Genomic DNA, 27,098 nt, shown 5'->3' on the forward strand with positions numbered 1-27,098 from the left:
TGGATGAATCAATGTAGGGGGTTGAATCAAGGTAATTCTATTTCACCCATCCTTATTTCAAACAGCAGTGAAACGGGTGTTTTGTCAAAAAAAAAAAAACTCCCTGTGAGATCCGGCCAGCCAACTGATAGTTTTGTTATTTTGACATTTAAAGGTTAAACATATATCTAAATGTCATACTCTATCTGCAACAAGTGGAAGAATATGGCCTCTGCATTTCACTGACTTTTGAAACTTCTAAAGCAAAGCTGGATAAAATAGTATGCTGCACCAATATTGACAGTTACATTTGATTTGATAGGTTTTTGTTAAATACCTCCTCATTTTCCAAATTCAAAGTTTATGTATAGATATAGATTATGATTGGCCAAATCATTCCCATGGATGAAATGCAAATTTCAGTGTGGTTTTGTTGAACATTTCAGAATGTCAGATAATCATATCATTTTTATGACTATCCAGACAAGATGTTTCTATTGCTATTAGTTCAACATGTGCACTTATATAATGATAAAATATATCATTTGTTTTTGTTTTTATTTTTACATCTGTGTAGCCTAGTCTAGTGAACTCAAATGACCTCAGGTAATCAATTTGAGAAAGGCTACATGAAAGTAAAACAATTATTAAAACTGCTTCAATGTGCCTTGAGACGACTATTGGGTGTTCAGAGAGCTGCAACTCCCACAGTCAAAAACTCCAACTCCCAGACTCACTTGCTGGAGACATCACCAACCAATAATAATCCACTGAAAACGTCTTATTTCGAGGTGTGCTAAATTAGAGAAGCTTCTTCAGTAAAGTGGTTCTGAAACAAAGTAAACAATCTTCAAGTCGCGAGTCAAAGGATTATTTTGCAAATGGGTAAGTTGTTTTTCTTAACAGTTTGGTAGTTTATTAATCCATCAGCTTTTATTATTTTAGCTGGAGAAGAAACAACATGTTTTGTCAAAAGCACACACTTAGTTATAATGATGACGTAGGCTGCAAATTGTGGCACTGCTTAATAATTTATTTAAACGTTTGCAGTTAGACAACAGCCTATTGTTTTTTGTAACGTCGATCACACATTTACGTTTTCGTTATACATATGAAATGGCACTTACATTGCGTAGGCTATTGTAATTAATCCATTATTTACATTTTTACATTTTTAGTCATTTGGCAGACGCTCTTATCCAGAGCGATTTACAGTTAGTGAGTGCATATTTTTCATACTGCCCCCCCCCCCGTGGGAATCGAACCCACAACCCTGGCGTTGCAAACGCCATGCTCCACCAACTGAGCTACATCCCTGCCGGCCATACCCTCCCCTACCCTGGACGACGCTGGGCCAATGTTATAATTTGTATTGTAAATAAACGTTAACTTAAAAAAAACATTTAATTAGTCACTAAGCAGAAACACTTGACATACGTATTTCAAGCCAATATAGAAATATAAGGAGCATTCCTAATTACTGGCTTGGAGAAAGTAAGTCATGAAATAACTGATGGGCTGATTACACTGGAACACTGGTCAATTGCAATTTATCAAGACTTAAAGCTGGAATCCTTAGTTGCTACATCCATTTTTGGGCTTATAAATTAATGATATATATCAAATCAAATTGTATTTGCCACATGTGCCGAATACAACAGGTGTAGACATTACAGTGAAATGCTTACTTACAAGCCCTTAACCAACAATGCAGTTTTAAGAAAAATAAGTGTTAAGTAAAAAATTAAAATAATTAAAGAGCAGCAGTAAAATAAAATAACAGTAGGGAGGCTATATACAGGGGGTACCGGTACAGAGTCAATGTGCGAGGGCACAGGTTAGTTGAGGTAATTGAGGTAATATGTACATGTGGGTAGAGTTAAAGTGACTATGCATAGATTATTTGTAAGTCGCTCTGGATAAGAGCGTCTGCTAAATGACGTAAATGTAAATGTAAATAATAAACAGAGAGTAGCAGCAGCGTTAAAGAGGGAGGTGGGGGGGGACGACACAATGCAAATAGTCTGGGTAGCCATGATTAGCTGTTCAGGAGTCTTATGGCTTGGGGGTAGAAGCTGTTAAGAAGCCTTTTGGACCTAGACATGGCGCTCCGGTACCGCTTGCCGTGCGGTAGCAGAGAGCACAGTCTATGACTAGGGTGGCTGGAGTCTTTGACAATTTTTAGGGCCATTGATTCTTGAGGAATATAACTTCTAAATTACTCATAAGCTTAGTTCAACTGTTGTACCACATTAGAATCAGAACCCAAAATTCAAGTTTGTTATACTCCAATGTTTGTAAACAATGTAAATACTAACTAACACTGTATAGCCTCAAGACATGGATAAAACTATGATGTTGATATCATGGATGGTTAGTCCTTGCATCCATAGCTCTGCCTATGAATTTGAGAGTGGCTACATTTTTCCAGGCCCATCCCTCAGCTTTTTACCAAAACGCAGATGGAGTGACCACTTTGTTATTGTTTCAATTAAGGATTCTAGCTTTAAGCAGGTTAGTATAAATTGTAGATGAATTTGCATGATATATAAATATACAGTGGGGAAAAAAAGTATTTAGTCAGCCACCAATTGTGCAAGTTCTCCCACTTAAAAAGATGAGAGAGGCCTGTAATTTTCATCATAGGTACACGTCAACTATGACAGACAAATTGAGGAAAGAAAATCCAGAAAATCACATTGTAGGATTTTTTATGAATTTATTTGCAAATTATGGTGGAAAATAAGTATTTGGTCACCTACAAACAAGCAAGATTTCTGGCTCTCACAGACCTGTAACTTCTTCTTTAAGAGGCTCCTCTGTCCTCCACTCGTTACCTGTATTAATGGCACCTGTTTGAACTTGTTATCAGTATAAAAGACACCTGTCTACAACCTCAAACAGTCACACTCCAAACTCCACTATGGCCAAGACCAAAGAGCTGTCAAAGGACACCAGAAACAAAATTGTAGACCTGCACCAGGCTGGGAAGACTGAATCTGCAATAGGTAAGCAGCTTGGTTTGAAGAAATCAACTGTGGGAGCAATTATTAGGAAATGGAAGACATACAAGACCACTGATAATCTCCCTCGATCTGGGACTCCAGTGAATGACCTGCAGAGAGCTGGGACCAAAGTAACAAAGCCTACCATCAGTAACACACTACGCCGCCAGGGACTCAAATCCTGCAGTGCCAGACGTGTCCCCCTGCTTAAGCCAGTACATGTCCAGGCCCGTCTGAAGTTTGCTAGAGTGCATTTGGATGATCCAGAAGAGGATTGGGAGAATGTCATATGGTCAGATGAAACCAAAATAGAACTTTTTGGTAAAAACTCAACTCGTCGTGTTTGGAGGACAAAGAATGCTGAGTTGCATCCAAAGAACACCATACCTACTGTGAAGCATGGGGGTGGAAACATCATGCTTTGGGGCTGTTTTTCTGCAAAGGGACCAGGACGACTGATCTGTGTAAAGGAAAGAATGAATGGGGCCATGTATCGTGAGACTTTGAGTGAAAACCTTCCATCAGCAAGGGCATTGAAGATGAAACGTGGCTGGGTCTTTCAGCATGACAATGATCCCAAACACACCGCCCGGGCAACGAAGGAGTGGCTTCGTAAGAAGCATTTCAAGGTCCTGGAGTGGCCTAGCCAGTCTCCAGATCTCAACCCCATAGAAAATCTTAGGAGGGAGTTGAAAGTCCGTGTTGCCCAGCGACAGCCCCAAAGACTTACAGAAAACGTTTGACCTGTGTCATTGCCAACAAAGGGTATATAACAAAGTATTGAGAAACTTTTGTTATTGACCAAATACTTATTTTCCACCATAATTTGCAAATAAATTCATAAAAAATCCTACAATGTGATTTTCTGGAGAAAAAAAATCTCATTTTGTCTGTCATAGTTGATGTGTACCTATGATGAAAATTACAGGCCTCTCTCATCTTTTTAAGTGGGAGAACTTGCACAATTGGTGGCTGACTAAATACTTTTTTCCCCCACTGTACTAAGTACTTCAATTGACTGTGTACACAATAACAATTTACTCTGCCACAATTACATCCCTTTTTCTTCCAAAAATGTCCTTTATACATTGACCAATGTACATATTTGAACAAATGAAATGGGGAAGTCGAGAGCTTGGGAATATACGTTTCTATCTGCAAAAAGATTATTCTGAGATAATTGGCTTTAAAGTTCTGAACCCTCATTGGTTTTGAATGGTGTCAGCAATTTTTTTCTTGTATTATTTTGAAAATAACATGAATTTGGGTATTTAGAGTACTATACATTGAAAAGAACAAGGCTATGTCAACTCAATTTTGACAAAAATGCAGATAGGATCTTATAGTCCCAAGGTCTCGAAGTTCTATAGAAAGCATGATTCAAATTGTAAGCCACAGCTCAGGAAATGGCTGATCTCGAAAGAAAGATATATATTGGGTTTGCAGACAAGTGATATCAATGCTGTTTGGTGGGCTATTGGAGAGACTGCTACTCTCTTTGTTTGAGGAAGAGGTTAGAATGTGGGTGTTCAATTACAAATACATTTGACTCTCAGTTGTCATGGCTGGACATCGACCCATTTGCTTTCAACTTCAGCCTTTAAGTCTTATAAATTTGAATCAGTACTAAGGCTATTCTCAGGCACTTAACATGTTATGCCTGAAAATGACGTGTGTGTGTGGGGGGGGGGGGTCATTTGTATGGCCTTGGGTTTGGTGTATGGTAATTTGATTACCAAAGTATGCAAATGAAAATAAAATAAAACTGCCTTTTACATTACATTTCGCATTTTCATTCACATGTTGTAATGCTTTCATATCAGGCAGGGTACCACATAACTGCGGTTAGACTCATAAGCAGGAAGTGGTGTTGTAACCATGTGGCTTTATATTAAAACTGCATTTTCTTTTTACTTACTGGAGTGTGTGTTAGTTTACAGAATATTCAGTGATAGAACACACGTATACTTGTTCTTGCTGCTGGCACAGGACTGGAAATGCAATCATAGGTGAACCAAGGCATCAGCTTTTCACATAGGTAGGGTTTTATTGCATCTTATTCTGGATCACCTAGCCTGACTGATGATGCATGGGACATACACCATTCTTTGCTTATGGTAAACAAATGTCCCATATGGAGTGGAGGGTGTGTGCTTTGGCCTAGTTGTGACTGTCTTTTCCCTGTGCCCTGTGGCAGTATTTGATCCTGAAGGGGAGCGAGACACCAGTCAGAGACCAGTCATGGAGGAGGGCAGAGGTGTGGAGGGGACACTGAACCAGGTAAGACAGTTTATCACTCATAATGACTCCAGGCAGCTTGAGACACTTTGGTGTCTTTTTCTGCATGAATTTCGAACTTTAAGCCACATTGGAAAGAGAGAGTTCAATTTTGATGTGTGTCTGCAAGAACACATTCACTTCCAGTATGTTTACATCCTTCATTTCTTGTGTTGTGCGTTTCATTTCCCCCTGCTTTCAGTTCTCTATTTCTTCAAATATTCAAATGAGCATGTCAAATATTAGGCTCCTATAAAGGGATGCATTTTCCCAGAAGAATTGTGTGTTTCTTCTTCATTATGTACAGTAAGTTGTAAAAGAACAAAACCACATGTAACCTCAAGTCACATTCTTTACATGTCTCCTCTGATATGTCTGACTTCATGTGTGGACAATATGATAACATACTTATATGTAAAAGGGAATGAGTTACATTATACAAATAAAACATTTAATAGAATCTGAAGTATAGAGGCTACGTAAAATGTTGTTTATCAAGTCTATTTCTATGTTTACCTTTTGCACATGTTCATTGTTGCATACACTCAAAATGTCCTCATCATATTAAATAATATTGCTAACCCACTGGGCACACACTGGTTGAATAAACGTTGTTTCCACGTCATTTCAATGAAATTACATTGAACCAACGTGGATTAGATGTTGAATTGCCGTTTGTGCCCAGTGGGAAGTGTCACCATGCAATATCTCAAATCAGTAATAGGAGGAAAGTGATTATTTTATGTTATAGTAAGTGGTTGGTGTCTCATAAAGTATAAAATAATATAAATGTCCCTCTATTTGCACTATCTACACAAACAGAAACTGGAGTTCCACTAGACACAGTTCTGGTAATTGAAGATGAGAAAAGAAAAGTTAGTGCATAGATGCATCAAATTTCCAAGACACTGCTGTGAGATGAAAGCCCGGTGGTTTCTGTGGTGACAAGTGGCCTGTCGATAGCATCAACCCGGCATGCCACCAACAATCATAGTGAGAGTTTTATCGACACATTGACATCAACATTTCCTACGCCCTTTTCCAAAATGTGAATGTGGTGGAAATTTAGAGGCTGTTTACTGACAGTCTTTCACAACGATATTCATGTCTTATTTTAGTGTGTGGTTAACTATGATTAATATTGTATGGTGGGCTTTATGACTCGGAATGCAGTCGTTTCCTGTATGAAACCTATGTCGCATTGAGCTGACTGACATCTCTCTGTTTTGTGGTCCAGCCATGAATACATTTATTCAATATAGTATACAAATAAAACAATTGGCTTATCCTCTAATACATACTGCTTACTGTAAAAAAAATGTAATCACATTGTTCAGTAGTCATATGCAAAACAAATGCATTACGTTTTCAGAAAAATACTATTTCTCCTTTTCTGGAAATGTGTTGCCCTATATGACTAATCCATATTCCAGTCATAAATGCTTTTTCTTTGTTCTTAAGAACTTTGCATTGTATCTTTCATCTCATTGACTAACAGATTAGATGTGAAGATAGCTGTGTATGGAACGATTATTCTACAACTTTGTAAAGCACTTGTCCTAAAATGATAACCTACTACCCAACGTAAGTCATGGAAATCTATCCATAGCAAGAGAGAGAGCGAGCAAGAGATTGCAGCTGGCCAGTCAAGGCAGGAAGAAGACGAAAGTGAGAGAGCATTACATGGTGCTGGAGGAGGCTCATTGATAAAAGATAGGGTGTTGTAGGTGGGAACCGTGTCTATGGGACAGCTGTATAGAGCTGTGAGTCAGTCAGGGCGATCCCAAATAGGGGCCTACATCTTCACTATTACTCACGACTGGGTCCTGCTTCTCGGAACCAGTAACCACAGAGAGGAACCTGATTCAATATGAAACTCTGCTTGACTGTTGCCTACAGCGCAGCATACGCCACAGACACAAAATAGTCTCTGTATTCGGTGATTTGGATTGGGATATTGTATTGACATACAGTGCATTCGGAAAGTATTCAGACCGCTTCACTTTTTCCACATTTTGTTACGTTACAGCTTTATTCTAAAATTGATTAAAATAAAGAAATCCTCATCAATCTACACAAAATACCCCATAATGACAAAGTGAAAACAGATATATACACTACCAGTCAAAAGTTTGGACACACCTACTCATTCAAGGGTTTTTCTCTATTTTTACTATTTTTTACATTGTAGAATAATAGTGAAGACATAAAACTATGAAATAACACATATGGAATCATGTAGTAAACAAAAAAGTGTTCTTTGAGATTCTTCAAATAGCCACACTTTGCCTTGATAACAGCTTTGCACACTCTTGGCATTCTCTCAACCAGCATGAGGTAGTCACTTGGAATGCATTTCAATTAACAGGTGTGCCTTCTTAAAAGCTCATTTGTGGAATTTCTTTCCTTCTTAGTGCGTTTGAGCCAATCAGTTGTGTTGTGACAAGGTAGGGGGGGTATACAGAAGATAGCTCTATTTGGTAAAAGACCAAGTTCTTCAAGTGCAGTCACAAAAACCATCAAGCACCAAACTGGCTCTCATGAGGACCGCCACAGGACTGGAAGACCCAGAGTTACCCCTGCTGCAGAAGATAAATTCATTAGAGTTACCAGCCTCAGAAATTGCAGCCCAAATAAATGCTTCACAGAGTTCAAGTAACAGACACATCTCAGCATCAACTGTTCAGAGGGGACTGTGTGAATCAGGCCTTCATGGTCGAATTGCTGCAAAGAAACCACTACTAAAGGACACCAATAATAAGAAGAGACCTGTTTGGGCCAAGAAACACGAGCAATGGACATTAGACCGGTGGAAATTTGTCCTTTAGTCTGGATTCCAAATTTGAGATTTTTGGTTCCAACCGCCGTGTCTTTGTGAGACGCGGTGTGGGTGAACGGATGATCTCTCCATGTGTAGTCCCCACCGTAAAGCATGGAGGAGGAGGTGTTATGGTGTGGGGGTGCTTTGCTGGTGACACTGTCAGTGATTTATTTAGAATTCAATGCACACTTAACCAGCATGGCTACCACAGCATTCTGCAGCGATACGCCATCCCAGCTGGTTTGGGCTTAGTGGGACTATCATTTGTTTTTCAACAGGACAATGGCCCAACACACCTTCAGGGCTATTTTACCAAGAAGGAGAGTGATGGAGTGCTACATCAGATGACCTGACCTCCACAATCCCCCGACCTCAACCCAATTGAGATGGTTTGGGATGAGTCGGACGGCAGAGTGAAGGAAAAGCAGCCAACAAGTGCTAAGCATATATGGGAACTCCTTCAAGACTGTTGGAAAAGCATTCTAGGTGAAGCTGGTTGAGAGAATGCCAAGAGTGTGCAAAGCTGTCATCAAGGCTATTTGAAGAATCTCAAATATAAAATATATTTTGATTTGTTTAACACTTTTTTGGGTACTACATGATTCCATTTTTGTTATTTCATAGTTTTGATGTCTTCACTATTATTCTACAATGTAGAAAATAGTAAAAATAAAGAAAAACCCTTGAATGAGTAGGTGTGTCCAAACTTTTGACTGGTACTGTGTGTATATATATGTATATGTGTGTGTGTATTAAAAATAAAAATCAGAAATATACATTTACAGAAGTGTTCAGACCCTTCGCTATGAGACTCGAAATTGAGCTCAGGTGCATCCTGTTTCCATCAATCATCCTTGAGATGTTTCTACAACTTGATTGCAGTCCACCTATGGTAAATTCAATTGATTGGATACGATTTGGAAAGGCACACATCTGTCTATATAAGGTCCTACAGTTGACAGTGCATGTCAGAGCAAAAGCCACGCCATGAGGTCGAAGGAATTGTCCGAGGAGCTCCGAGACAGGATTGTGTCGAGGCACAGATCTGGGGAAGGGTACCAAAACATTTCTGCAGCATTGGAGGTCCCCTAGAACACAGTGGCCTCCATCATTCTTAAGTGGAAGAAGTTTGGAACCACCAAGACTCTTCCTAGTGCTGGCCGCCCGGCCAAACTGAGCAATCGGGGGAGAAGGGCCTTGGTCAGGGAGATGACCAAGAACCCGAAGAATCTGACAGAGCTCCAGAGTTCCTCTGTGGAGATGGGAGAACCTTCCAGAAGGACAACCATCTCTGCAGCACTCCACCAATCAGGCCTTTATGGTAGTGTCGGCAGACGGAAGCCACTCCTCAGTAAAAGGCACATGACAGCCTGCTTGGAGTTTGCCAAAAGGCACCTAAAGACTCAGACCATGATGAACAAGATTCTCTGGTCTGATGAAACCAAGATTGATCTCTTTGGCCTGAATGCCAAGCGTCACGTCTGGAGGAAACCTGGCACCATCCCTACGGTGAAGCATGGTGGTGGCAGCATGATGTGGGGATGTTTTTCAGTGGCAGGGAGACTAGTCAGGATAGAGGGAAAGATGAACGGTGCAAAGTACAGAGGGATCCTTGATGAAAACCTGCTCCAGAGCGCTCAGGACCTCAGACTGGGGCGAAGTCTTACCTTCCAACAGGACAACGACCCTAAGCACACAGCCAAGACAACGCAGGAGTGGCTTCGGGACAAGTCTCTGAATGTCCCATCCAGAGCCCGGACTTGAACCCGATCGAACATCTCTGGAGAGACCTGAAAATAGCTGTGCAGCGACACTCCCCAACGAACCTGACAGACCTTGAGAGGATCTGCAGAGAAGAATGGGAGAAACTCCCCAAATACAGGTGTGCCAAGCTTGTAGCGTCATACCCAAGAAGACTCGAGGCTGTAATTGCTGCCAAAGGTGCTTCAATAAAGTACTGAGTAAAGGGTCTGAATACTTATGTAAATGTGATATTTCAGTTTTGTGTTTGTAATAAATTAGCAAAAATTTAAATCTGTTTTCACTTTGTCATTACTGGGTATTGTGTGTAGATTGATGAGAGAAAAACAATTATTGTATTCATTTTAGAATAAGCCTGTAACGTAACAAAATGTAGAAAAAGTCAAGGGGTCTGAATATTTTCCGAATGCACCGCATTCCATTTTCTGCTCTCATTTGATGTAATTGTAATAACAAATATCAACTTCTACACTCAGTCCATAGCTCTGTGCAAATTCAACCTGTATGCTTGTGCACAAAATGTTGCCAAAAATAATAGTTTTACTTTTCAAATATTTATAGTACAAATTATGATGACACAGTGTCGGCAGTTTTGTAAATATCAGCTTCCTATACTTTGGTAAATTTAGTGTCAGTTTGACTAGTTTGAAGTGTCATAGACACTTCTCATCCCGATGAATGCATTGAATGTAAGGACATTTATCTGTTCAGGGCTGGGGTTAATTTCTGCATGCCTCTACTGTTTCATTTCTCATTTGGTGTCCACCGCATTTTGTGACTTTTCCCTTTACTACTCGTTTGTGTTTGCTTACACAAAGTTTTTAGAGTAAGCTCCAAGTTCAACATAATAATCAATTCCTGAAACATGCCACTGAAAACTACTGTGTATGCTGGACCAAGAGCTCTACTGATAATTGCAAACAGATAATTGCAATTTCATTTTAACCTCACTCTTTTTGCATTCTCATGGAACATATTCTAATCATGTGAACTACTTGCTAGGCTACTCAGTCTTTGTCATTTCTAAATTACATTCATGTCATTCACTTTCATGTCAGTGGAAAATACATGTATAACAAAGGGCTTGTGAGTAAAGGCTTTGGGGGGAAAGGGCCCTTTCATACTGTATAAACAGCTCTTCATATCTTCATATTTGTTATTCAACTAGACATCCTTGTCACCAGGCTGATAATCAGGTCTAGACCGAAAACCCCATATGTCTGTTGGTTTCCCTTCATACAGGATGTATGGTTACTTATTGAAAGTGGTGAAGCCAATTCTGTCATGTTCTGAATGTTTCACTTGAAATTCTAGTTGCCCAAGAAAAGACAATGAGACTTTGTTGCAATCATTTAAAAAAAGGTTTCCTATTGTATGATTGGTTTATTTTCTTCTTGCAGTTCTGTTTTGAAGACTTATATGTTCAGTAATAGTATGCATCCATAGAATTGGATTTATATACTGTATATCTGGTGGTCTCTACCGTAGAATTCTGCAGCGTTGGAGATTTCTGACTCAGCCAGTGAATTTGAGGAGCCTCCAAGGTCTAGCCCAATGGAGACAGAGGAGAGGTCCTTCATAGCCAGTTTGCACTGTTTCATGAAAGACCGAGGCACACCCATCGAGAGGATACCACACCTGGGCTTTAAGCAGAGTGAGTCCATGTTCAAAGGATATAGCCATAGCTTTATTACTCTATCTCTGTTATATAGATTAATTTTCCCTGCTCCCCAGATCACCTCAATCTCTGGGGTAGTTTGTAAATGCATGTGTTAAGACCATTTAATCATACTGTAGCTTCATAGGTAATGATACAATATTAATTAAAGAATTGTGCAATGTCCCCAATGTTCAAATGCATATGATTTCTACTTGCAGTTAACCTGTGGAAAATCTACAAAGCTGTTGAGAAGCTTGGCAGTTACGACTCTGTGAGTACACCCATATAGTACAGAATAGTTCTATATTTTTTTACACTTGACCTGGTTGTTGATCATACATACAGAGATGGCAGTGGCAATTTTTTTTATGTTGTGAAAGAGACCATGCAGCTTAGCTTCTTGTGTGGAACATTATCTTTAGTTGACAGGATGTAAACGTGACCGTACCCACCACATTAAGAGCAGAGTCCACACTGACTGCTAAATGATGTTTCCATTCTGTGGCATGTGTACACGCTCAATGTGCTGAGAGAGGAAGGGTTTCTATGAAATGCCAATTCAGAGTTCACAGGAGCTTGGCCTATAGTAAGACCTTGTTCTCTATTTTAGTAATGGGCCATTCATCTCCCTCCATATATTCTTAATATAAAAAGACAGATTAGACGTCTTATACAGTATACTATACCTCAAATTAATGCATAATGGTTCTGGATGAGGGACTTAGAGGGGTGTGTTTGCTCACTATGGCGTGTTTCCCAACAGGTGACAGCACGACGGCTGTGGAAGAATGTGTATGATGAGCTGGGGGGCAGCCCAGGCAGCACCAGCGCTGCTACCTGTACCCGCAGACACTATGAGAGGTGAGGACAGACACTGCTCCAGCTAACCTGTCTTCAACTCACTCCATCTCTGCCTGTTTTCATTGTGTCATTTATTTGTGTTCAATACAGGCTTGTTTTACCCTTTGAGAGACAGTTGAGAGGGGAGGAGGACAAACCTCTGCCTCCAAGCAAACCACGCAAACAGTACAAGAGGAGCCCTGAGGGCAGCATGTCTGAGGGCAAGAGGAAGAGACCCCATCTGGAAAAGGAGACAGACTCTGAGGTACTTCACTTTTCACCTGTTCGTGACTATTGTCATAACAAAGTCACTGTCTGTTTTCTATTACTCCAGCCTATAGTTGTCATACAGTTACTGAACCCCCAACTGTACGACTGGAAGTGACTTCTACATGTTGTCATGTTACAGGGCCAGCTACACTCTATTCCATCGTGTCCATGGACCACTCCACCTGAAAGGCTCCACCCAGACCGTCCTCCACCAAACAATGAGACTACCGTCGGTGACGACCTCTCTTCCTCAGCGTACTCCCTATCCCAGCCAGGTCAGGTCATCTCCCCTCTGGAGAAGAAGAAGCGTATGGCCCAGGCCAGCCTTAGCCAGTCCCAGGACTGCCAGAGCCCCAGACAGGAGGACTGTAAGGGCAGGCCCTCTGTGATCCACTGCTCCCAGTCCCCAGGGCTGGACCCTTCCAGCCGGACACGCACTACCTCTGAGGGCTCTCCTCTCCCTCCGTCCTCCTCCTCCTCCCGTAGCCCGTCCCCCTACTCCATCTCCTCTGAGGACTGTCCAGCACTAACTGAAGACAGGCCCCCAGTACCAAAACCAGAAGTACCGCTTCATTTTCCCAGCAAACCTATATCTGCCCACAGTGGGGTACACAAGCCTCAGAGCTGCAGCCCTGATGTCAAGGAATATGTTGGCTTCCCTGGAGGACAAAAAGATTTCCCTCAGGTCAGCCCTCTACCGGGTGACACAGTTTCTATCAAAGGTCAGAGTAAAAACTCTGTATGGAGCACTGTCTGCAATGGGAGTAACAGACGTCCAGCTCACCAAATACCCCCACCAACGTCCTGCACGTATACTGTTAGATCTTGCTTTGTTCCATCAACCTCCAGTTTCACCAAGGTTTATCCCAAATCTATGGAGCCTTTGCGGCCTATACCCTTTCGGCCAGGTTACACATTCCATCAGAACCCAAATAGGCCCATGTTGCAAAATGATCTGATCTATACTAAGAAACTACATATGGTCCCTCGACATTATCAGACAGAGAAAAAGGAGAAGTCCATGACAATGTTGCCCAAGCCACTTCCAACGCAACAACCTTTATTCCACTCTAATGCCAGCATCCCAGTGTCCTACCTCGTCCCAGCCTATGACAAGACAAGGGGAGACTTTGGGCAGAAGCCACCTGTACACCCTCTCTTTCTATCCACCCACAGACTGCCTCAGTCCCAGGCCAACCCTATGTACCGTCATGCCCCAACGGGACACACCCATGCTTCCCCTTATGAGCCTGCTCTCTACTCCTATCCCTATTCTATTCCTATGTGGAATCCCCATACTGGATACAGCATCACTGGTGTGCATTATCCTCAAACTAAGCTGTGATAGCCCAGCCTAACTCTCTCAGAGCTTATAGACAATGTGACAAGTCAAACGGAGATAATTACAGTACCTGCTTCGTTCTAGACATTTTCGAAACTTCACTCGAACACAGCTGCACTCTATGTGAGTGTTCGACAGAGAAACGTTGTGTTGTGATTATTATGCCGAGATGTGCTCCCCTCTGTGGCAACTGACAGAATTGCACTAATACAAAATAGTATTTCTGTATTTGTATCAATAGCCTTCGGGTTTACTGCTATGCACGTTTTTTATGGTATGATAAAATAATTTTACATGGAAATAATATGAAATAACACAGATGTATTTGTTTATTTCTGAATAAAATGTAAAATCATTCCTGTCTGATCCTAGTCTGCATTCTTTGGTATGTAAATAACCATAGTAATTTGTAATTTTCTACATGTATTTTAATTCATTGAGACAAATTAAACTTAAAATAAACATGCTCCACACATTTTTTTTGAGAAAGGGGACATGCAGCACTTAATCCATGGAAAGTAGACCACCTTATTCCATAAATGTCCACAACTCAAGACATAGAATGGCAATAAAAACATACCTTTTTGCAAATAATAATAATAAAACATCATTTTGTAAACCAAACACTAGGCCAGAGATTATGGAAGAATGTATTTACTGTCTCTGACTGCGCATTCTTTGCTAATGTTTGAACGTCTACAGACGTCATCACGCAGCGCTTTCAAGTTTGCGCGAAATTTAACCGGAAGTGTGAGATTTTTGTTTCGGAGGGAGGTCAGTGAGCTGTCGATGTCATTTACAGTGTTGTTATTTCTAGATATAATGTAGAAAGTTAACATTCTGCGTAGCTAGTTTAACAGAGTACCACATTTTTTCGGGGCAGCCGCAAAATATTTGTGGTGTAGGTAAAGCAAGTAAACTGCAGAGCAATCATGTCGGATGCGTTGTCTGATGATGCCAGCAGAGGAAATGACGGCCAAGAAGATGTGATGACTCCAGCGGAGCTGATTGGGAAACTGGAAGAGGTAGCTAAGTAGCTAACCAGCTAACCATGTTCATTATACTGTAGCCAGACAGATACGTTTTGCAATGTACAGATCCTGTCAAAACAAAATACGTATTTATCACTGCTGCTACTCTATGTAAAGTGGACTGTGTGTTCCTCTGTCCCCCAGGCCTGGCTGAATGAGAAGTTCTCTCCTGAGGTTCTGGAGAACAAGTCAGAGATGGGGGATGGAGCAGCTGACTCACATGGTAGATGGTGGTGGGGTTCCTCAAATAACTGAGGGGTGCAGCAGCTGTGTCTCAGTAAACAGTGAGGTACCAGTAATAACAGGACTTCTATGTTGTGTTGTCTCCATTGACAGGAGGCCAACCTGCAGCAGGTTTGGAGGGGTGATGTGAAGGCCAGTGTCCACCGCATGGAGATTGACAGGATCCGCTTTGTCCTCAGCAGCTACCTCCAAAAGGTAATGTCAACAACAACAACCCAGCATTATATGATCATCTTCTAATGAGAGGGGCTATAAATCAATGCTCAGACTGACACCTTTCTCTCTGGTCCTCTGTTGCCTGTGTAGATTGAGACATTTTCCCCACATGTCTTGGAGAAAGAGAAGTCTCGAGCAGAGGGAGATCCTTCATTCCTGTCTCCAGAGGAGTTTTCCTTCGCCAAAGAGTGAGTGTTGTAGCTTGCAGTTACAATGACCATCGCTGGAGGAAAGTCATTGAGTTGTTTGAATGTCATATTTACTTCCATTATTATTATCATATGTTTGCAACATTAGTGATGTGATGTGTTCCCTCTCTTCCATTTAGATATCTGGCCAAAACAGAGACCTATCTGAAGGCTGTAGCTCTGAAACACATGCCCCCCAATCTACAGACAGTAGATATGCTGAAAGCAAGATATTTACATTAACTATTCCAATATTTAAGTGACTGCTTGTAAAAACTATCAGTGGCATAATGTTTAATTATCACGGATGGAAGCATTGTATTCTCTTGTCACATGATTAACTTCCATGTGTAACGATATGTTCCCAGAGCCCTGTCTGGACTCCTTTGTGTTCCTATGTGTGAGGGAGAGACAGGAAAACATATTATACTACCTATCTCACTTTGATGATAATGTATCAAGAATAGAAGTTGTCTTGATTCCTTTTCTGAAGAGGAGCACATTGGATGTTATTTTGTAGTATTCTGTAGATCCAGAAGGTGGCAGCATGTGTCTGTATTTAACGCAATGTGTTTTCTATGTACTGTTACTGTCCTCAATAATATTATACCGGCTTACTCCACGGACAGTGTATTCTTATTGATTGAAATGCCCGGTCGTTTGCTAAGAACTCATTCGAATTTTTTTGTCCAATATTTTCTATCAGAGAGTATGTCGTGTATCTTGATGTGGATTCTCAGCATCTGATGCGGTATCGCACTATAGCACCTCTGGTTTCAAGCGGAGCAGTACAGCTAATTTTAAATGTCAAGGTAGTCAATTTATAGGCCACACTGATTTCCCTAATATCGAATCTATGACATACACACACATCCATACTATATTTTTGAATATGTTAGAGTGTGCATGATTCAAATCCCAAAAACTTCATAAAAGACTGCTTTGTACTGTCATCATTTTAATTTTTTGCCATCACTTTTTGCCCTAAACATGGTCTCTTGGGAATTAACCAAGCTGGAAATTCTCTCTCTCAGAACATTTGCTTGAACAGCATATTACCTGTACAACAACGAGGCAATTTGCCACTGAACTGCAACAAAATAGGCACTTAGGCCATATACAGTTGAAGTCTGAGGTTTACGTACACTTAGGTTGGAGTCATTAAAACTCGTTTTTCAACCACTCCACAAATTTCTTGTTAACAAACTATAGTTTTGGCAAGTCTGTTAGGACATCTACTTTGTGCATGACACAAGTAATTTTTCCAACAATTGTTTACAGACAGATTATTTCACTTATAATTCACTGTATCACAATTCCAAAGGGTCCGAAGTTTACATACACTAAATTGACTGTGCCTTTAAACAGCTTGGAAAATTCCAGAAAATGATGTCATGGCTTTTGAAGCTTCTGATAGGCTAATTGACATCATTTGAGTCAATTGGAGGTCTACCTGTGGATGCATTTCAAGGCCAACCTTCAAACTCAGTGCCTCTTTGCTTGACATCATGGGAAAATCAAAATAAATCAGCCAAGACCTCAGAAAAAACATTGTAGACATCCACAAGTCTGATTCATCCTTGGGAGCTATTTCCAAACGCCTGAAGGTACCATGTTCATCTGTACAAACAATAGTACGCAAGTATAAACACCATGGGACCACGCAGCCGTCATACCGCTCAGGAATGAGATGCGTTGTCTCCTAGAGATTAATATACTTTGGTGCGAAAAGTAAAAATCAATCCCAGAACAACAGCAAAGGACCTTGTGAAGATGCTGGAGGAAACAGGTACAAAATTATCTATATCCACAGTAAAACGAGTCCTATATCGACATAACCTGAAAGGCCGTTCAGCAAGGAAGAAGCCACTGCTCCAAAACCGTCATAAAAAAGCCAGACTACGGTTTGCGACTGCACATGGGGACTAAGATCGTACTTTTTGCAGAAATGTCCTCTGGTCTAATGAAACAAAAATAGAACTGTTTGGCCATTATGACCATCGTTATGTTTGGAGGAAAAGGGGGGTGACTTGCAAGCCGAAGAACACCATCCCAACCGTGAAGCACGGGGGTGGCAGCAGCATGCTGTGGGGGTGCTTTGCTGCAGGAGGGTCTGGTGCACTTCACAAAATAGATGGCATCATGAGGAAGGAAAATTATGTACAGTGGGGAAAAAAAGTATTTAGTCAGCCACCAATTGTGCAAGTTCTCCCACTTAAAAAGATGAGAGGCCTGTAATTTTCATCATAGGTACACGTCAACTATGACAGACAAATTGAGAAAAAAAAATCCAGAAAATCACATTGTAGGATTTTTAATGAATTTATTTGCAAATTATGGTGGAAAATAAGTATTTGGTCAATAACAAAAGTTTCTCAATACTTTGTTATATACCCTTTGTAGGCAATGACACAGGTCAAATGTTTTCCACAAGGTTTTCACACACTGTTGCTGGTATTTTTGGCCCATTCCTCCATGGAGATCTCCTCTAGAGCAGTGATGTTTTGGGGCTGTCGCTGGGCAACACGGGCTTTCAACTCCCTCCAAAGATTTTCTATGGGGTTGAGATCTGGAGACTGGCTAGGCCACTCCAGGACCTTGAAATGCTTCTTACGAAGCCACTCCTTCGTTGCCCGGGCGGTGTGTTTGGGATCATTGTCATGCTGAAAGACCCAGCCACGTTTCATCTTCAATGCCCTTGCTGATGGAAGGAGGTTTTCGCTCAAAATCTCACGATACATGGCCCCATTCAAAATTACAGGCCTCTCTCATCTTTTTAAGTGGGAGAACTTGCACAATTGGTGGCTGACTAAATACTTTTTTTCCCCACTGTAGATATATTGAAGCAACATCTCAAGTCATCAGTCAGGAAGTTAAAGCTTGGTCGCAAATGGACAATGACCCCAAGCATACTTCCAAAGTTGTTGCAAAATGGCTTAAGGACAACAAAGTCAAGGTATTGGAATGGCCATCACAAAGCCCTGACCTCAATCCTATAGAACATTTGTGGGCAGAACTGAAAAAGCGTGTGCGAGCAAGGAGGCCTACAATCCTGACTCAGTTACACCAGCTCTGTCAGGAGGAATGGGCCAAAATTCACCCAACTTATTGTGGGAAGCTTGTGGAAGGCTACCCAAAACGTTTGACCCAAGTTAAACCATTTAAAGGCAATGCTACCAAATGCTAAGTGAGTCTATGTAAACTTCTGACCCACTGCGAATGTGATGAAATAAATAAAAGCTGAAATAAATCATTCTCTCTACTATTATTCTGACATTTCACATTATTAAAATAAAGTGGTGATCCTAACTGACCTAAGACAGGGAATTTTTACTAGGATTAAATGTCAGGAATTGTGAAAATATGAGTTTAAATGTATTTGGTTAAGGTTTATGTAAACTTATGTAAACCTTAACTACATTGATTGCAGTATGAAAATGTATGCACTCACTAACTGTAAGTCGCTCTGGATAAGAGCGTCTGCTAAATGACTAAAAGGTAAATGTAATTGCAGTACATTGAGGAGGGAGATATGGACATTATTTGTGGACTACCAACTCGTCAAGAGGGTGGGGCATTAACTGGAATGTCTGCAAATATGTGACTGACTTGTCAAAATGTTGCGAACCTGAGGACACTCATCTCTCTCACGTGAAGCCTGCTTATAATTGTAATGATGATCATTGGATCAATTTGCCTATAAGTGAGAGAGACTTTTGGTGTGAGGATGACACAGGAATACATAAATGGCACTTCATGGCGTCTACATGTACAAACAAGGTTGAGGGGTACATGCATGCCGTTGCCAAGCATACATTTGTATTTGGCATGCTGTTGCTGCCTTGGTCATATGAGTGGATGCTAAAGAAGATCTAGTGGTTCAATTTGCCATCCCCTGATCTACCCTCTGGCCTCCATAATACTCATCCCGTCCCGTCCCCCATACCCACAATGCATCTATGATTACCAGTCCCTGTGCTACCCAGCTATGCCACTAGCAACCTGCTGCTCCAGCTGAGGACTATGACAACCAGGCCTTCCCTGCTGAAAAGGTTAACCAACCTTGCCCTGCACTCCTCAGAACCACCTTTCAAAGCCACCATTCATCCTTCCTTCACCAGCCGTCAAGGAATTGTTTAACTCTCATATGGTAGTATAACGATAATGGTGTTAGGGCAGTTTTTGTCATTTTAAAGTTTCTTGTTTGAAGAGTGACTGAGTCTGATTTAATGAATAAACGGTTAGCTAGCTGCGCGGCATGGCTAGGCTGCTGGTGGCGTTAGCTCTGGCTGTGAGTTTCAGGAGCAGCTAGCCTCATCTGATATGCAGCTACGGTAATTTACTAACTAACTAACTAACCACAGCTATGAAAATAGGGTAATTAAGCATGTCCAAATGTAGCACAGTAACAGGACAAAAAAATATGTTCACAGCCAGCCAACCCACTAGTCAGCATGGGGATGCTGTTGTTCTGACACTGTGTGGACCCATCACCCAGAACACACATCCCACCCCTCATGTCTCATGTCAGTATGAAAAATGTATGCACTCACTAACTGTAAGTCGCTCTGGATAAGAGCGTCTGCTAAATGACTAAAATGTAAATGTAAATGATTTAAATTCTGGGTTTGTTAACAATATCAATTGCTGATACCAATGGAAATAAAAGTGTAGATTTATATTTATAGACTGGTATGAATATTTTTGACACCATGTTATTTAAGTATTTTAGAAATAGGACCTTGTCCCACCTTTTTCCTAGTTAAGTAATGGTTAATCAGCCATAAGCTGTGTGCACCAATGGTCCGCAAAGACACCAGCTGTTGAGTAACACGCCTGCATCATTACAGGCATTACATTTACACACATCCAATGACCCTCAGTATACCTCTTTCTTTTCAATTACATCAGTAAAAACATTGTGACCATTCATGATAAGACATACATTTGTATAGTTTAACCAATTATATGATGGAAGAATGTTGAATCATAAGATGTCATTGTTACCGATAAAGAAGGGCTTGTGATACATTGTGAACTGTACTTGATGCAAGATAAAATGTGTCATGACAAGTTTAATAGCCCCTTTTTTAGTAGTCGTGGTTCTTCCCCTTATTAGGCTACATCCGGTTGAGTCAATGTCAGGTCAGGGTTGGTTCTTTATGGCACATTGAAAAGATAAACAACCAAGGGTAGTAATTGCATCAACGTCACAGTATGGGAAACTGCAGCTCATCCTCTTCTAAATAACTAGTTCATTAAGTAATACTGTACGTGAGAGAGTGCATTTATTTTTGTGGGAAAATTTGATGCATCACTTTGCTTTTCTCTGAAGCAATTCAAAAGTGATATCTGTACTTCACATCCTCAGTTGAACTATTCACCTTACCATATGCCATAGGCGGCGTGAATGGTTATGGCTTGGTCTGAATGATTCGATCATAATAATGATAGGTTGGCTTACACTTGGCTTACCAAGTTTAACAGCTGAAACAAGTGCTCGCACACACACACTGCCATATCAGTGAGCTCATGGTCTTTGAGACGTTTAGCTACGTGCTGTAGTACATGCCACAGCTCATCTCATCTGGAAACCTGAACAAATACTGGACAAAAATATAAACGCAACATGTAACAATTTCAAAGATTTTACTGAGTTACAGTTCATATAATGAAATCAATCAATTGAAATACATTCATTAGGCCCTAATCTATGGATTTTACATGACTGGGAATACAGATATGCATCTGTTGGATCAGAAAACCAGTCAGTATCTGGTGTGACCACCATTTGCCTCATGCAGCGTGACATCGCCTTCGCATAGAGTTGATCAGGCTGTTGATTGTGGCCTGTGGAATGTTGTCCCACTCCTCTTCAATGGCTGTGCGAAGTTGCTGGATATTGGCGGGAACTGGAACACGCTATCGTACACGTCGATCCAGAGCATCCCAAACATGCTCAATGTGTGACATCTGATGAGTATGCAGGCCATGGAAGAACTGGGGCATTTTCAGCTTCCAGGAATTGTGTACAGATACTTGTGTCATGGGGCCGTGCATTATCATGCTGAAACACGAGGTGATGTTAAAGCTGATCTACCCCCTAAAAAACACACACAAAAAACATGAGGTTATGGCAGCGGATTAATGGCATGACGATGGGCCTCAGGATCTCGTCACGGTATCTCTGCATTCAAATTTCCATTGATAAAATGCAATTGTATATTTTATAAATTGATTTGCATTTTAATGAGGGAAATAAGTATTTGACCCCTCTGCAAAACATGACTTAGTACTTGGTGGCAAAACCTTTGTTGGCAATCACAGAGGTCAGATGTTTCTTGTAGTTAGCCACCAGGTTTGCACACATCTCAGGAGGGATTTTGTCCCACTCCTCTTTGCAGTACTTCTCCAACTCATTAAGGTTTCGAGCCTGACGTTTGGCAAATCCAACCTTCAGCTCCCTCCACATATTTTCTATGGGATTAAGGTCTGGAGACTGGCTAGGCCACTCCAGGACCTTAATGTGCTTCTTCTTGAGCCACTCCTTTGTTGCCTTGGCCGTGTGTTTTGGGTCATTGTCATGCTGGAATACCCATTTACGACCCATTTTCAATGCCCTGGCTGAGGGAAGGAGGTTCTCACCCAAGATTTGACGGTACATGGCCCCGTGCATCGTCCCTTTGATGCGGTGAAGTTGTCCTGTCCCCCAAAGCATAATGTTTCCACCTCCATGTTTGACGGTGGGGATGGTGTTCTTGGGGTCATAGGCAGCATTCTTCCTCCTCCAAACACGGCGAGTTGAGTTGATGCCAAAGAGCTTGATTTTGATATGTGCTTTCTTGAGCAGGGGGACCTTGCGGGTGCTGCAGGATTTCAGTCCTTCACGGCGTAGTGTGTTACCAATTGTTTTCTTGACTATGGTCCCAGCTGCCTTGAGATCATTGATAAGATCCTCCCGTGTAGTTCTGGGCTGATTCCTCACCGTTCTCATGATCATTGCAACTCCACGAGGTGAGATCTTGCATGGAGCCCCAGGCCAAGGGAGATTGACAGTTATTTTGTGTTTCTTCCATTTGCGAATAATCGCACCAACTGTTGTCACCTTCTCACCAAGCTGCTTGGTGATGGTCTTGTAGTCCATTCCAGCCTTGTGTATGTCTACAATCTTGTCCCTGACATCCTTGGGGAGCTCTTTGGTCTTGGCCATGGTGGAGAGTTTGGAATCTAATTGATTGATTGCTTCTGTGGACAGGTGTCTTTTATACAGGTAACAAGCTGAGATTAGGAGCACTCCCCCAAAGGGACGATGGCCTGGTGTCAATTTTTTATGAATTTATTTGCAAATTATGGTGGAAAATAAGTATTTGGTCACCTACAAACAAGCAATATTTCTGGCTCTCACAGACCTGTAACTTCTTCTTTAAGAGGCTCCTCTGTCCTCCACTCGTTACCTGTATTAATGGCACCTGTTTGAACTTGTTATCAGTATAAAAGACACCTGTCCACAACCTCAAACAGTCACACTCCAAACTCCACTATGGCCAAGTCCAAAGAGCTGTCAAAGGACACCAGAAACAAAATTGTAGACCTGCACAAGGCTGGGAAGACTGAATCTGCAATAGGTAAGCAGCTTGGTTTGAAGAAATCAACTGTGGGAGCAATTATTAGGAAATGGAAGACATACAAGACCACTGATAATCTCCCTCGATCTGGGGCTCCACGCAAGATCTCACCCCGTGGGGTCAAAATGATCACAAGAACGGTGAGCAAAAATCCCAGAACTACACGGGGGGACCTAGTGAATGACCTGCAGAGAGCTGGGACCAAAGTAACAAAGCCTACCATCAGTAACACACTACGCCGCCAGGGACTCAAATCCTGCAGTGCGAGACGTGTCCCCCTGCTTAAGCCAGTACATGTCCAGGCCCGTCTGAAGTTTGCTAGAGTGCATTTGAATGATCCAGAAGAGGATTGGGAGACTGTCATATGGTCAGATGAAACCAAAATAGAACTTTTTGGTAAAAACTCAACTCGTCGTGTTTGGAGGACAAAGAATGCTGAGTTGCATCCAAAGAACACCATACCTACTGTGAAGCATGGGGGTGGAAACATCATGCTTTGGGGCTGTTTTTCTGCAAAGGGACCAGGACGACTGATCCGTGTAAAGGAAAGAATGAATGGGGCTATGTATCGTGAGATTTTGAGTGAAAACCTCCTTCCATCAGCAAGGGCATTGAAGATGAAACGTGGCTGGGTCTTTCAGCATGACAATGATCCCAAACACACCGCCCGGGCAACAAAGGAGTGGCTTCGTAAGAAGCATTTCAAGGTCCTGGAGTGGCCTAGCCAGTCTCCAGATCTCAACCCCATAGAAAATCTTTGGAGGGAGTTGAAAGTCCGTGTTGCCCAGCGACAGCCCCAAAACATCACTGCTCTAGAGGAGATCTGCATGGAGGAATGGGCCAAAATACCAGCAACAGTGTGTGAAAACCTTGTGAAGACTTACAGAAAACGTTTGACCTGTGTCATTGCCAACAAAGGGTATATAACAAAGTATTGAGAAACTTTTGTTATTGACCAAATACTTATTTTCCACCATAATTTGCAAATAAATTCATTAAAAATCCTACAATGTGATTTTCTGGATTTTTTTCTCTCTCAATTTGTCTGTCATAGTTTACGTGTACCTATGATGAAAATTACAGGCCTCTCTCATCCTTTTAAGTGGGAGAACTTGCACAATTGGTTGCTGACTAAATACTTTTTTCCCCCACTGTATCAGACATGCAGAGATGCGATTCGCCACCTGGTTATCAGAAGGGGGAAAGGAGAAGATTAGTTGTGTGTCGTCAGCGTAGCAATGATAGGAGAGGCCATGTGAGGATATGACAGAGCCAAGTGACTTGGTGTATAGCGAGAATAGGAGAGGGCCTAGAACTGAGCCCTGGGGGACACCAGTGGTGAGAGCACGTGGTGCGGAGACAGCTTCTCGCCACGCCACTTGGTAGGAGCGACCGGTCAGGTAGGACGCAATCCAAGAGTGAGCCGCGCCGGAGATGCCCAGCTCGGAGAGGGTGGAGAGGAGGATCTGATGGTTCACAGTATCAAAGGCAGCAGACAGGTCTAGAAGGACAAGAGCAGAGGAGAGAGAGTTAGCTTTAGCAGTGCGTAGAGCCTCCGTGACACAGAGAAGAGCAGTCTCAGTTGAATGACCAGTCTTGAAACCTGACTGGTTTGGATCAAGAAGGTCACTCTGAGAGAGATAGCAAGAGAGTTGGCTAAAGACGGCACGCTCAATAGTTTTGGAGAGAAAAGAAAGAAGGGATACTGGTCTGTAGTTGTTGACATCAGAGGGATCGAGTGTTGGTTTTTTGAGAAGGGTTGCAACTCTCGCTCTCTTGAAGACGGAAGGGACATAAACAGCGGTCAAGGATGAGTTGATCAGCAAGGTGAGGTAAGGGAGAAGGTCACCGGAGATGGTCTGGAGAAGAGAGGAGGGGATAGGGTCAAGCGGGCAGGTTGTTGGGCGGCCTGCCGTCACAAGTCGCAAGATTTTATCTGGAGAGAGAGGGGAGAAAGAAGTCAAAGCATAGGGTAGGGCAGTGTGAGCAGGACCAGCAGTGTCATTTGACTTAACAAACGAGGATCGGATGTCGTCAACCTTCTTTTCAAAATGGTTGACGAAGTCATCCACAGAGAGGGAGGAGGGGGGATTCAGCAGGGAGGAGAATGTGGCAAAGAGCTTCCTAGGGTTAGAGGCAGATGCTTGGAATTTAGAGTGGTAGAAAGTGGCCTTAGCAGCAGAAACATATGAAGAAAATGTAGAGAGGAGGGAGTGAAAAGATGCCAGGTCCGCAGGGAGTCTAGTTTTCTTCCATTTCCGCTCAGCTGCCCGGAGCTCTGTTCTGTGAGCTCGCAGTGAGTCATCAAGCCACGGAGCTGGAGGGGAGGACCGAGCCGGCCGGGAGGATAGGGGACATAGAGAGTCAAAGGATGCAGAAAGGGAGGAGAGGAGGGTTGAGGAGGCAGAATCAGGAGATTGGAGGGAGAAGGATTGAGCAGAGGGAAGAGATGATAGGATGGAAGAGGAGAGAGTAGCGGGAGAGAGAGAGCGAAGGTTGCGACGGCGCATTACCATCTGTGTAGGGACAGAGTGAGTAGTGTTGGAGGAGAGGGAGAGAGAAAAGGATACAAAGTAGTGGTCGGAGACTTGGAGGGGAGTTGCAGTGAGATTAGTAGAACAACAGCATCTAGTAAAGATGAGGTCAAGCGTATTGCCTGCCTTGTGAGTAGGGGGGGACGGTGAGAGGGTGAGGTCAAAAGAGGAGAGGAGTGGAAAGAAGGAGGCAGAGAGAAATGAGTCAAATGTAGACGTAGGGAGGTTGAAATCACCCAGAACTGTGAGGGATGAGCCATCCTCAGGAAATGAACTTATCAAGGCGTCAAGCTCATTGATGAACTCTCCAAGGGAACCTGGAGGGCGATCGATGACAAGGATATTAAGCTTAAATGGGCTAGTGACTGTGACAGCATGGAATTCAAATGAGGAGATAGACAGATGGGTCAGGGGAAAAATTGAGAATGTCCACTTGGGAGAGATGAGGATTCCTGTGCCACCACCCCGCTGACCAGATGCTCTCGGGTATGCGAGAACACATGGTCAGACGAGCATAGAGCAGCAGGAGTAGCAGTGTTTTCAGTGGTAATCCATGTTTCCGTCAGCGCCAAGAAGTCGAGGGACTGGAGGGTAGCATAGGCTGAGATGAACTCTGCCTTGTTGGCAGCAGAACGGCAGTTCCAGAGGCTGCCTGAGACCTGGAACTCCACGTGGGTCGTGCGTGCAGGGACCACCAGGTTAGAGAGGCAGCAGCCACGCGGTGTGAGGCGTTTGTGTAGCCTGTGCGGAGAGGAGAGAACAGGGATAGGCAGAGGCATAGTTGACAGGCTGCAGCAGATGGCTACAATAATGCAGAGGAGATCGGAATGAAATGAACTAAACATCTGGGAAAGGAGAGAGCGGGGCCTCCCTCACCACAACTCCCAAATATAACTCTCCCAACTTCCTTTAGTTAGCTAGAATAGTTAGCAAACTAGCTAGCCATTGCTTTCAGACAAAGAAGAACCCCTCCTTTCACGGCACGAACACACAGAGAGAGCCAAACTAACGTTAACTAGTCACCCATGTCCCGAATTCCTTGAACGACTCGGGCTATCAATATGTAAAAAACAAAACACAAGTGTAGGTTATGACTTACCCCTAGCAGCTACTGTTAGCTAGCCAAGTGCAAAGCTAGCCACTGAATTGACTCAGCCAGTTCGCGTCTGTTTCCTCGGTCGTTCCAGCTATTGTTTACAAGTAGCTATCCAGGTAGCAACAAGCTAGCTAAATTTCAAGCACAGTAGCCACTTGCTACCTAACGTTAACGGTTCAGACAATGAGGTTAGAAAACAGCTGAATGGTA

At 42.3% G+C, this 27,098-nt stretch overlaps 1 protein-coding gene and 1 pseudogene across 1 annotated transcript; both read left to right on the top strand.

Annotated features, from left to right (window-relative positions):
* The first annotated feature begins 779 nt into the window (after positions 1 to 779).
* On the top strand, positions 780 to 14,264 carry LOC121584174 (AT-rich interactive domain-containing protein 5A). Its single transcript, XM_041900009.1, has 7 exons — positions 780 to 864; positions 5,182 to 5,264; positions 11,332 to 11,497; positions 11,722 to 11,774; positions 12,267 to 12,364; positions 12,455 to 12,608; positions 12,753 to 14,264. Exons 1-7 carry the CDS (start codon positions 861 to 863, stop codon positions 13,956 to 13,958), a joined length of 1,764 nt encoding a protein of 587 aa, XP_041755943.1. The 5' UTR covers positions 780 to 860; the 3' UTR covers positions 13,959 to 14,264.
* Positions 14,265 to 14,693: 429 nt separating this feature from the next.
* Positions 14,694 to 16,571, top strand: LOC121584173 (annotated as a pseudogene).
* The last annotated feature ends 10,527 nt before the right edge of the window (positions 16,572 to 27,098 follow it).

Source organism: Coregonus clupeaformis, chromosome 16 (assembly GCF_020615455.1).
Source record: "Coregonus clupeaformis isolate EN_2021a chromosome 16, ASM2061545v1, whole genome shotgun sequence".
Lineage (NCBI taxonomy): Eukaryota > Metazoa > Chordata > Actinopteri > Salmoniformes > Salmonidae > Coregonus > Coregonus clupeaformis.

Bases quoted from the DNA above. Each gene is read 5' to 3' on its own strand.
- LOC121584174 (XM_041900009.1), top strand. The intron at 11,775-12,266 runs GTGAGTACACCC...GTTTCCCAACAG, and splicing joins AGCTTGGCAGTTACGACTCT to GTGACAGCACGACGGCTGTG. The intron at 12,365-12,454 runs GTGAGGACAGAC...TGTTCAATACAG, and splicing joins ACCCGCAGACACTATGAGAG to GCTTGTTTTACCCTTTGAGA.